Source organism: Lactuca virosa, chromosome 9, assembly GCF_052849685.1.
Source record: "Lactuca virosa cultivar CGN04683 chromosome 9, Lactuca_virosa_CGN04683_v6, whole genome shotgun sequence".
In the NCBI taxonomy this organism is placed as follows: Eukaryota; Viridiplantae; Streptophyta; class Magnoliopsida; order Asterales; family Asteraceae; genus Lactuca; species Lactuca virosa.
The window spans coordinates 44,487,848-44,500,916 of NC_136434.1; the positions used below are offsets into that span (position 1 = coordinate 44,487,848).

The 13,069-nt window shown below is 31.5% G+C and overlaps 1 protein-coding gene across 5 annotated transcripts; it reads left to right on the top strand.

The window, feature by feature from the left end:
- The first annotated feature begins 4,058 nt into the window (after positions 1-4,058).
- LOC145135652 (uncharacterized) lies at positions 4,059-8,875 on the top strand. Of its 5 annotated transcripts, XM_079069902.1 has the most exons (16): positions 4,059-4,196; positions 4,285-4,495; positions 4,582-4,772; positions 4,865-5,059; positions 5,128-5,331; positions 5,404-5,454; positions 5,523-5,657; positions 5,741-5,809; positions 5,906-6,013; positions 6,146-6,328; positions 6,465-6,593; positions 6,661-6,925; positions 7,364-7,496; positions 7,565-7,668; positions 7,754-7,860; positions 8,476-8,875. In XM_079069902.1, the coding sequence occupies exons 2-12, from the start codon at positions 4,318-4,320 to the stop codon at positions 6,754-6,756; spliced, it is 1,539 nt and encodes a 512-aa protein (XP_078926028.1). In that variant the 5' UTR covers positions 4,059-4,196; positions 4,285-4,317; the 3' UTR covers positions 6,757-6,925; positions 7,364-7,496; positions 7,565-7,668; positions 7,754-7,860; positions 8,476-8,875. The 5 variants fall into 5 exon arrangements, with proteins under 5 accessions (XP_078926028.1, XP_078926027.1, XP_078926029.1 ...); XM_079069901.1 differs by having other exon boundaries at positions 6,661-7,496; XM_079069903.1 differs by having other exon boundaries at positions 6,661-7,496; positions 8,503-8,875.
- Positions 8,876-13,069: the final 4,194 nt, after the last annotated feature.

Here is a 13,069-nt window from a genome sequence, read left to right on the forward strand (position 1 = left end):
GAAAATATAGGATTTTTCGGGTTTAATACATCCATTTTATACACAACGAATCATAACTCATTTTAAAGAAAATATCGGATTTTCTGGAACAAACACGAACTTATGAATGACATGCATTTATTCAAATATATGCTTATGAACTCACCAACTTAATTGTTGACACTTGTTTTCAAATAACTTGTATTATCAGGAAATGGTTAAATCAGGTTATCAACAACTTTTAAAGATTGACGCTCATGCGTTAATAAAATCTTTTGACATCATATTGTAATTGACTTTTGAAACATGTAATACTTACAAACATGTAACCTTTTCAATTATGTATATGATGATTATGTTTACTTTCTTTACTATTCAATTGTTATGATACTGTACATGATATCCTTCGCCCCCGAATGTTTCCGCCGTTCAGGTTTGGGGTGTGACAATTTACCTCATTGTAAGGTGAACATAATCATCATAACAGAAAATAGCTCAAAACCCACTGTAACAGCAAAAGTAAAAGATGTAAGCATTATTGTTGACTCTGAAGTACATGGAATGTAATAACATTAACGTTATAGCAAACCCCTTGCAAAATGAGTAATTCGAGTCCAATCAATCAAGAGAACCATTTAAATTTCCTAATCGAAACATAATATGGCTGAATTGAAGAAACGAAATTCGGAAAATCAAAATTGATAGCAAAGGGGAATGTATGTAGTTCGAAAATTGGATATTCATACCGTATGAAGAATTCCATATTTAATAGTCATTTTCAACTTCCTCAACCATCGAGACTTCGATTAAGAACCTCTATATTTGTTTTCTTTCCACATCCCTTCAAAAAATAAGATAAAAACCCCCAATTAGATTCAATGCATGAAACAGTTCATACATTCTTCAACTCTCTACAAAGATTCAAGACATCAGTAAACTTAAGAGCATGAATGAATATTCATCAGATACCAACCTCTATAAACACTTTTATTAGCCTAAAATTCCTTACATTTTCTCTTGATACTGAACCTCTTTCTAACCAATTGACCAAGAGAAATATCCAAACAGAAAAAAAAGCATCATTCAGCAAAATCATCAATGAAAAGAAGTAAAAATCTGAGAAAATGCATTGGGGAAACAAAATAAAACCTTGTTCTTTTTGTAGTTTTCATCTCTCATTCTTCCTTCTAGTCCTAGGGTTTGCTCTTGCTGGAAAAAGCTTCCATCACATCTCAAAGAGGTGAGGGAAGAGAAGTGGAATTTGCCTATTTTTCTTATTTATACTTCCAAACGCATCCAATTAAAACTCAAACCGAAAATCAAACGAATCTAGGTTTTTCCACATCAAGTAGCCATGGATTATTCAATGACAAACGATTCGGTTCGAGATTAAATAAGGGAAATAAGGGGAAAAAATTAACACAATCAGAATGCGGAGCTCGTAGGAGAAACATACATGAGTGGTTGTGTAAGATGAAAAACTGGGGCTACAGTTCATGAATTGGGGATGATGGGCTGTAGATGAAGATCTGAAGCGAGAGAAGAAGGAGACGAAATAGAGGAGCTTCGAATTATGAATGTGTGAAAGAAAGAGGTTCCCAGGAACATTGGAGATGAAGTGGAGTCTTTCTTATACTTCAATCAAAGAAACCTCCATACGCAATCGTGAAACCAAGAGAGAAATAAGGGGAGATCGTAGGAGGAATTACAGAGCAACGGAACGTGGGAGGTGGGGAGAAGAAGGAGTCGAAACCGATTGCTCGAACTACAGAAAACCGTAAATCATGAGTTTAAACGATTGAGATTGAATCTTCCGGGAGTTTCAAGGGCTGCGATTTGGACGATGGTTTTCCACTCACAATGTCCATAGTATTAATAATATTAATAATACGTATAAATTAATTATAGGTTATAGCCTTATAGGTTATTGATGTTAATTAATTTTTTGTTATTGGGGCACGTGACCCTCTCTAAATCCGCCATGCCTATATCGTTTGTGTACGCTATATATATAAAGAGAGGGAGTCTGTGTTAGGGTAATGTCAAATTATCTTCCGATATAATATTTGTTCTCTCGTCTCTCTCAAACCTGCAATTAGGGTTTCGTCCGTCTTTCTCGAGTTCGTATCTTTTTCCCAAATCGTTTGTTGATGGCAATTAAAACGCGCACTACGAGTAAGGTAAAACGACGGCCACAATCTGATGATATATGCGACCAAATCGTAGACCGTTACGGCAAATCCGTCGCACCTCAACACGTCAAACTCTGCCAAATTGCTACGCATACCCGCGAATCCCTAAGATCTGGATATCGGCTCACGACTCCCCACTCTTACCTCAAAAATATCATTCACGCCCTATCTGGAAACTATGACGCCGGTGCAGATTCAATGTCTGCGATGTGTTTGTTTTTGGAGTTTGTGTTGCCTCGGGTTCCTAAGGAGTTTATAACCAAGTCCGAGGCGGCTAAGGCTATGGAGATTGTTGTTAAGGCTTTGCAGGCTACGAGTGATAGCTCTTTGGTCGAGTGTTTGGCTTGGTTGCTGGAGTTGTGTGACTTGGACAATTGGGAATCTATAAAATTAGGCGTCGAGGCGCTTATCTACTATTCAAGTCATACACGGCTGGAGGTATTTAATTGTTCTAGCTATTCCAACTCTCTGTGCTACATTTTAAAATTGTGATCTGATGGTTTTAGTAGTAGATATATTCATGGAGTGTTTACCCCTCTATCTCTACTAAAACTATACAGCATAAATTTAAAAAACAAAATTTGTTGTTCTATACAACTTAATTACTACCAATCTTCAAGGTTTACAGCTTGACACCTTTCATAATCTTCAAGGTTTACAGCTTGACCAAGGCTGAAATATTATAAGTGATAGGATGCCAAGTTGTTGAATCAAAATGCAACCATCAAACAATTCAGAGGAAATCGATACTTTTTGAGGTCTATACATTTTGAAAAATGCATGCATTCTTCATAGCAAAAAGAACAATTATCCTATCACATTAGAATTTTTGAAGCAAAGTGACAAAAATAATGAAAACCACACAAACATGAAGTTGGATAAACTAAACAATTATACAAAATTTTCCTAATTTACTAAACTAAAAATTAAATCATGAAGAAAATCAAATCAAAAACAAATTTTAATAATCACAATGGGAGAAATGTCAAATTTTTACTTGTTATGGTATGAATCTACATTTCATACAAAAGTTATATGAAATAATTTTATACATTTATAAGCTATATATATAGAACACACACACACACAGAGTCATACATACACATTGTATTGCTTGTTGATGTGCTCTTATATATCTACAGAAACTAACATTTTGTAAAATATTAAGATTTGCTTCTCTTTCAACAAATAATTGCCTATAAATATATGCTACTCAGAAATAGTTTATTCTGTTGTTGCAGGTTAGAAAATCTGCTCAGATTTGTGCTGTGAAGGTCTTCAGTTCTTTTGAATCCGAAAAGGTGAAAGAATGTGCAAGTGAATTGGTACTACAAATGTTCACTTCCCATGTGTCTTTACCCATAGACGAATCAAGTTCAGCGGATACAACAGATCCATTTATTCTTCACATGATGGATGTGATGAGATTCTTAATACCTGATTTACCACCAAGTTTCATATCAAAAGCAATTCGAGCATTACCTATAGGAGCCAAGTCCTCAATGGTGATGAGGCGTATTTTAGATCTCATGGAGATTCTACTTGAATACTTTGAAAATGAATCAGAGCTTACACCGATAGATACTGTAATAATAACAAAAAAGTGGATTAGCGAGTATTCTTTTATCATTTGTCATATAGCAGGTAGACATATATGATATAATATATTTTCTTGATATGATTAGTTATATATATGACTATATTATTTTGCATGTGCTTAATTTTAGGTCTTCTGACATCTGATAATGCTACTGCTACAAGGGCTTCAAGTATTCTAAAAGAAAAGTTGACAGGTGTATATTTCTTTGAAGATGAAAACATTGTTTCACTGAAGGAAACAAAAGCGGTGGTAAACTTATGCAATGCACTTTTAGAAGTTCTCAGTACCCATGCAAACGAGCATTCTTTACCTGTCATCGCTGGTTTATTTCAAAATATCGGGAACAAGTCCATTGTCTACATGCACAAGATACTTGTAAAGCTTGCTGAATTTATGACAAAAGCATCTGGTGATGTAAAAAACATGTAAGTTTTTCTTTCAAGTACATTTAATTATGTCTTGTTTCTTTTTTTTAAACATATATAATGACTTTTGATATATTTGATATTACAGGTTCAACACTGTATCGGGTGTGCGGTAATTGTTATGAAGCCGGAAAAAGTACATGAATTCATACCTATTTCCGTTGATCCCGATGAACTTACTTACTCAAACACATGGTTGATACCTATTTTTAGGGATCATGTTGTTCTGTCATCCTTGGGGTTCTTTATTAAAACAATAGTCCCTCTCTCCGAATCTTTCATGGAAGCATGCAAAAAAGGTAGCCTCAAAATTAACATACAAATTCTTAACATTTTAATTATCATCATCATGACATAATAAAATTTTGTTTTTCTTTCTTGCAAGTTGAAGAAAACTCAGAAATCAGAAAACAATTTGAGTCTCATGCACGAGGTTGTTTGGGATTACTGCCTGCTTTTTGTCGCTATCCAACTGACGTGAGTGAAAGTTTTGGATCCTTAGCAGATCACATGATTAAATGGCTAAAAAAGGATGTGTTTAACTTTATGATCGAGTATATTGGTGTTGCTTTGCAGGTATTAATATATTGTTTTTAATGTAAAATTACTTTTTTTTAATTAGATGGTTTTTTTACTAGTTTTGCCTGCCTTTTCTGTTCTGTCTGCAGTATCTTGTCAAGGGAAACAAAGGCATTCCTTTTCTCTCTGGTGAGGAACTTTTCAAAGATTGGGGGATTAAATACAGTGAAAAAGTTGCAATGGGAAACATGAAGGCCATGTTACCATGGTTAGAGGAGTTTTTGAAAGCTTTTATCCAAGTTTTCTTTCAATTCTCCCCTGAGAAACCTCCTGCTTTTGTAAAGGTCATGATATATAGAGTAATTTTATTTATAACTTGGTTTCTGATATTAATTATACTATGCATTTACAGGACACGATTAGATGCTTGACACTTGCTATTGAATCTTCAAAAGTAAAAGTGATTTTCCGTTCGTCACTTAAGAATGTTTCTGTAGATGAAGGTAGACCTTCAAATAAATATGCTTTGATACTGGAACTGGCATCATTGTTTGTTGGGGCAACCGGAGTTGATTCCGATGATTTTATATACAACTCCATCGAAGAGTGTTTAAAGGTTTGTTTGTTTTTTTGATGTTTTTATTTTGGGTAGAATCAAATCATACTAATTATTTTTGTTTTTATGTAGGAAGGGGTAGAGGATGGGGATGCATATGCTGCGCTTTACAAAATCTTGGTGGTAAGAACCAATACTACTTAATTACTCTCACCCCATGAAATTTGTCACATAACATTTTTGTTTTTCAGGAATCTTCCGACTTCAGATCTTCAAAGTTTAAGCAAGTTATGGATTTATTACTTGATTTGAAACCCCCTAAGGATATAACTTCACTTAGATGGCGGTTTTTGTGCTTCAAGATCTTGTTATTTCGCTCAATGGAGGTTGTTTATATTCTGTTCTAGTTAGTATTATTTGTTTCTATACCGTGTGAAATTCGCTCTTTGCTAATAATGAATTTCTGTAGGTATTTCATGATGGACAGAACATTTATGGTATTCGTATGCTGTATGAAATCATAGTGAGGCCACAAGATGTAAGATCTTAATATAAGCAACTTAATTACTTGTTTCATTTCATTAAGTTCTTTTTCTTATAGTTGTATTGTTTGTATAATCTACTTTTGATCTAGAAAAAAAGTAAAAAGGTGGCAGGCGAGATCCTTGTAGAGACAAGTACCATTTTAAAAAAAGAATCATCTCCATCAAAACCACAAAATTATCAAGTATTCATCAGCATGGTATTTTTACTTCTCTCTCTCTCTCTCTCTATATATATATATATATATATATATATATTCTATTAAATAAATTATTTCTTTATTAGTTTCTGAAATGAAAACATTCTTTTATTCATATTTTTAACTTTCCAGATAATGTTGTTACTCTTTTGGAGTCCTTATCACGTAAAAGCTCCTTCTCATGTAAAAGCTGGTGCAGTCTCTGTGTTATCTTTACTTGTATCTGATGACCCAGAAATCTGCCTTCTGATGCCAGATGTTGTGCCATCAATCCTTGGATTGCTGGATAAGGAAGACAACATACAAGCTGTAAAAGTAGGTGTTTTTTTTTTTTCTAAAAAAAAAATCTTAGATGTGAATCTTCTACTATTCATGAATTTGTTATATATATATATATATATATATATATATATATATATATATATATATATATATATATATATGGTCACAGGAGGTTTTATGGTTCATAGAGAACATAGTTGTCAATCTTCCAGTGAAAAAATTGCACGACTTACATGCTGATATTTTTCGTGGGCTTTCTCCATGGTTGAGTGTTTCTCAACAAAATATCACCTTAAAGGTATGTGTTAAATTATGTATATATGTATGTATGTACTTATATGTTCACGTGTTTGCAATAATTACAGGTGGATGCCATGTTGAAGATTATTAAACATAAAATTAGTATCTTTATGCACCCACAATCACTAGAAGAAGAAGAAGAAGAAGAAGAAGACCAATAAACTTTATGAACATCATTCATCATTCAGATTCACAAAACATACTTCAAAATCTTTAACTATCGGGAAAATCATCTGTCTCACCTAAATACAACAACATTATCTAAAGAACCACCCTTGATGAGTCCTACAAGTGACAATAATTGTATGGTTACATTAAGTCTAGTAAAAGGTACAACTTTTGGTGCATGAAATACAATTCATTTTAGCATAACAACACTAAATCTATGGCCTTGAAAAAGTGGAATTTTGCAAGAGGTATATGTTACCTGGGTGTAATTCGTATGCTCAAGTACCCAAGCTGCATAAAATTTTCCATATATAATTTTTATTTTTTTAAAAGGTGAAAAAATATAATTTTTGGTTTCATAGATTAAATAAAAACCTGCAAAATCAAACATGAAGCCAAGATGGTGTGTAATGATATCATCAAGCTTGCTCCTGAAAGCCTGTATTTTTTATAAAACCAAAATTCCAAAATTTTAAATTCTACTTTAAGAAAATTAAATATGAAATCCCTGTTACTTTGTTTAACTTCCTGTTGTTTACCAAATTTATCTGGCTTTGTTGGTCCTTAGACCATGTAAAAAGACTTTTTTGCCCTTTTCAGTTATTTTAGATCTTTTTTTATACAAAGTGTTCACATGAGGCAAGTAGAATGCTGCAACTATGGAACCAATATAATTCACCATAAAGCATTATCCCGTCTTCGTTGGGCGAAGCACGAATCGGATTTTCAAATTGTAAGTAGATTTTGTTATAATTTTTTTTGAGATTACTTGTTAACATATTTTATTTTAAAAATATGCAGGCAAATAATTCTTCGAGTAACAAGAATTGGAAAACAGAACAAAGATCAAGAGAATTGGCCGAGATTCAAGATATCAGAGATTCTACTTCATTTTTTCTCCATCAGTTTGTTTCAAATTCAATACACTATTGAATTATTTTTACAACTTTTGCCCAATTAAAACTCTAATTTCTAAAATGCTTATTGCAGTAATCGTAACTCAATATCTTCTCACACATTTGACCTGCATTGGCAAAGTGAAGCTTCTGCTAAACATATCGTAAAGCTTTTGATGCTTGCCACATCAATGACTAAATGTAAGCTTCAATTTGTTTATCAAAAAATATAATTCTGAAAAATTTCAAATATTTGGATTATCTGAAAATCTGAATTATAACAACGTACCTTCTATTAACTCCAATTTTTGTATGTAGGTAGCTAATAATATAAAGTACGTTGCTATAATCATCAGCTGAACATACAAATTACAAAAAATAATGAGATGTTGCTTAGGTTTTCTTTGGAGGATATGTGACAGAAATTCTGTGTAAATCGTTTACAAATATAAAAATTAAATTATACTTTTAGCAAGTTTTAGCAAAGGACTACAATTTAATGAAAAACCAGTTCTAGGAAAGTTCTAGCAAGTGTCCAAAATGCTTGCTATTAAGTGAAACATCGGCAGTTTTTTAAAAATATTTGCAATTTAGTATACTACCTGTTAAGTGTTCCAGCACATTAGCTTGTTTAAAATCAGATACATAAAAAAATAAGGGAATTTACAAATTGAAAAAGATGCAAAACACCAAATGATTTTTTTTTCTAATTGAGTTAAATTATAAAGTAGCTGTCAAATTATCAAAGTAGGATGGCTTAACATGACATGCAAAAGTATAATGCTAGTTTATACACTAATGGTATCTTATGTGCAGCTATCCACAATTTTACATTAATCACAGGTAAAGGAGATGATGGTATTAGAGGTGTTGATGGGGCCCATGGGCCGCCAGTTATAAGGCAAGCTGTTAAAGATCTTGTGAACGATCGTCAAATTGATGTTTGGCATCCAATTATTGATGGTGTGATGAACACGGGGAGGCTTTGTTTTCAATTCAATGGAACTGAGGGTGATTTTACCTTTAAAGATTGAATGGTGTACACTGGACAACTATTTTTGGGGTCGAGGGGAATTTTATTTGGGAGATTTGACATTATATTTTAGGGAAAACGTAGTACTTGAAAAAATTTGTTTCTCACTTCATGGTCCACTGATACTTCATCTAATCATGTCTATACCTTTTGGAACAACACTATTCATATATGTTTTCTTTATTTTGTCTTGCTATGTATTGATTAGGCTGGAGGGAGTGGTGCCACAAGAAACGCACTCCCTCCTTTAACATGTAGGAGCCACATCATTTTTACCACACAAAGTGTGGTTCTTACCTACACCCAGGGAGTGGAAACCATGGTAGAGAAAGAGAGAGGAGAGAGAAAGACACATGAATAAAGAGAGAAAAGAAGAAGGGTGCGACAGTTTTTGGGAGAGGTGCGGCCAAACCGCACCCAAAACCGGATAGGGGGGACGGTGTTTCTGTCTATGTGGCATTGAGTGCGGTTCCACTCCCTTAAGCCTTAATGGCAAAAGTAACGAGACAAGAGTCAATAGCAACGGTCACAATTTTTTAGCATATGATGAACATCATAATAACTTGTGATTTAACGTGAAATAATTTACAATAAGAAGTTAGTCATTTTTTGTTAATTATATTTTATTCACAGCTGAATCAAATGTTATTAAGGTGTAAATCACAGATGAGCTAGTTTCGTTAATTACATTTGATTCTAATGTGAAACAAATTTGAATTGAATATGTAAATCACATGTGAATAACATATTATTCTACTTAACAATCATGTCAAGTGTTGACATAAGGTAAGAAACAAAAATTAATTTCTTAATAATATATTTTTATTACCTAATACAAGTAGTGGTCCGCAGAAGCTATCAGTTCTATCTTTTTCATCCCAATGAAGCTTGCAAACTTTTAAGCAATCAATTATATGTCTACACCAATCTACATCTTTTAATGGCAAAGCTTCATACAAATGAGGATTGTTGTCATTCAAATGAACAAAAGCGAGTTTATGTATTTATGTTATGTTTTATTCATTTAATGCACATATGCATAAGACATATATCTTACATTTTCAACTTTTTACTTTGTTTTCTTGATCTTTGTTTTCACATGTTTTAAAGCTTCTCGATGTTTCACATATTGTCTCTCAAATTCCTTGAAAATTATTCTCCATCTCTTCTATTTTCAATTTTGCAACAACGGGAAGTTTGAAAATGATTTTTTCTTTTATTTCATATTTGATTTACATTTGTTTCAAATGAGTTATATAAATCAAAATAATCACAGATGAATTACATATGATTCACATGTAAATCACATATGAATTACATATGAATTACAGGTAATTCACATATGAATTACATGTAAATCACATATGAGTTACATGTGATTTACATGTAGTTTACATAAAAATTACATGTGATTAACATGTAAATCAGATGCAATTTATATACAAATGACATGTGATTCACTTGTAAATCACATATGAATTACATGTGATTCACTTGTAAATCACATATGAACATATGAATTACATGTGATTCACATGTAAATCACGTATGAATTACAGGTAATTCACATATGAATTACATGTGATTCACATATGAATTACATGTGATTCATATATGAATTACATGTGATTCACATGTAAATCACATATGAGTTACATTTGATTTACATGTAGTTTACATACAAATTACATGTGATTAACATGTAAATCAGATGCAATTTATATACAAATGACATGTGATTCACTAGTAATTTACATGTGATTCACTTGTAAATCACATATGAATTACATGTGATTCACATATGAATTACATGTGATTCACATGTAAAACACATATATGAATTACATGTGATTCACATGTAAAACACATATGAGTTACATGTGATTCACATGTAAAACACATACAAATTACATGTGATTAACATGTAAATCAGATGCAATTTATATACGAATGACATGTGATTCACTAGTAATTTACATGTGATTCACTTGTAAATCACATATGAATTACAGGTAATTCACATATGAATTACATGTAAATCAGATGCAATTTATATACGAATGACATGTGATTCACTAGTAATTTACATGTGATTCACTTGTCAATCACATATGAATTACATGTGATTCACATGTAAATCACATATGATTTAAAGAGACATTTTTTTGAATTGGCTATACAAAAATTAAAGTTAACATGGTAACAGATTAAATGTAATGATTTGACTATACAAGGTTGATTATTTTGTTATTATGGAAGAGTTTAAATAAATAATAGTACCAGAATAAGTCCGATTATATTTGTTTGTTGCTCATAGTAGACAAGTATCCTGCTATGCCCTTTCTCCAAAATGATATTCATCAATTCCGTGTAATGATTTTAAGTTTTAAAGATTAAAAAAAAAATATATCAAGGTATTGACCATGTCAATGAGACTAATTGATAAAATTTTAGTCTCACCCAAAAAGATGTAATAAAATGGAGCACGTTTTATATTGACAAAAAAAAAACCCGGACAAGAGGTAAGAAACAAATGTTTTCAGTTTTCTTGGTATGATGGAATGTAATCGTTTATTCCATTCCTTTCCAAATTTGATACAAGTAAAACTAAAAATGAATTATATGTTATTCAGATATGAAGTGCATAAGTATGTTTAAATATAAATCAACTGTTGAACTTTTAATTATTTTATCTTATAGATAAAGGAAAAAAGAAGAAAACTATTGAAGATTCAACAAAAAAGAAAGACCAAGACAGAGTGAAAGTTATAAAAATTGGTGGAACATCTGCAGAAGGATCGAATTTACAAAAACAAAACAAACCAGAGAAATGTGCTACTTCAAAATGCAAAAAAATTGAAAAGAAGAACAAAAAAGTAAACAAAATAGATGGAAGTTCAAAAAAAAGAAAAAAATCAGTTGAAATTCTTGTTTCAGAAAAAGAAGAAAATTCCATTAGATAAAAATCTTTATGGAATGAAAAATAGATGTTCAACAGAATCTTTATTTTCAGTTATTCAAGGTTTAAGCAAAGAACAACAAGATTGTGTGAAGTCTATGGGATTTGGCAGTTTACTTAAAATGAAAATACAAACGTACCATCAAGAATATCATTCTATATGGTGAATAACTTTGATAGAACACGAATGGTTATAAAAGTGGAGAAAGGAGATATTATGGTAACTAGAGAATCGCTTAATGAAATGCTGGGAATTCCAATGAATGGAAAAAGAATTGAAGAACTTGGTTATAGAGATCGTTCAGATACATGGTATAATAATTGGGCTATACAATTTGATGATGTTTTAAATTTGAGAATGACACAACTACGAAATTCAATTGTGTCTACATCATTAGCTGATATGAATTTCATAGTTTTGTTTGTAAATACTCTTTGTGAATCAAGTTCAAGCGGTGTATGCAACATTAACATATTAAAGCACATATCAAGTGGAACTGATATCAAAAGTATTGATTGGTGCTCATATGTTTTGGATTGCCTCATCAACATGAGTAGTTCATTTGAACCTTACAATGATAAAAAATACTTTTTCGGACCTTCTGCACATCTCTTGGTAAATTAAAATTCTATATTATACTTTAAATACAATATTTTATTATTTATTTATTAATAAATTATTGATTTTACTAATTTGTATATATGCAGTTGTTGTATCTTGACAATATTGATTCTGATGAATTAAAGGTTGAGCGGACAAGACCAGTCATTTGTTATTGGAGCTCAGAAAAGATAAAATATCGTGAAAATCTGGAAATGACTATTGGAAGATTTGGTTTTGGAGATATAAATCCTCCTTTTGTAACATAAGATTGTAAACAATCTTTTGTTGATTCTGGAAGTGATTTTGAATGTAATGAAGAATCAATTGAATGTAATCTCAAGGTAAAAAAATATTTATTTAACTTATGCTCATCTGATAAAATACTTTTGTTACTATAATATAAATTACATTTTGTTGTAGGATTATGAAATACAAATATTGAAGCTTCTAGATTGTGGAAGTTATTGTAAAAGAAAGTTGATTTTATTAGTTGATCAAGCAATATCAAAGTTTCCTGGCGTACAAAGTATACAAGAATTAAAAAGTAGAGTGGAAGAATTTTTGGGACTGAGTGTTTCCACTTTGAATGTCAATAATAAGAATGAAATTTCAGAAACATATAAAGTTGATGATGCTTTGTTTAAAAAAGAAGTTGGTGACCATGTTCATTATAAAGTTGTTAAAGAAGAAACAACCCATGCTGAAAAAAAACATAATTTTCAAAAAATCATTTTCAATGTTTGAAGAAGGATCGTCATCAAAAGTTGAAGAAGGAACATCAACAATAGATATTGAAATTAATTTTGGAGAAGGT

Excerpts from the sequence above, each read along its gene's own strand:
- LOC145135652 (XM_079069901.1), top strand. The coding sequence starts at position 4,318 with ATGAAGCCGGAAAAAGTACATGAATTCATACCTATTTCCGTTGATCCC. Across the intron at positions 5,658-5,740 it reads TGTTATTTCGCTCAATGGAG|GTATTTCATGATGGACAGAA; the intron begins GTTGTTTATATT and ends GAATTTCTGTAG. Across the intron at positions 6,594-6,660 it reads AACAAAATATCACCTTAAAG|GTGGATGCCATGTTGAAGAT; the intron begins GTATGTGTTAAA and ends CAATAATTACAG.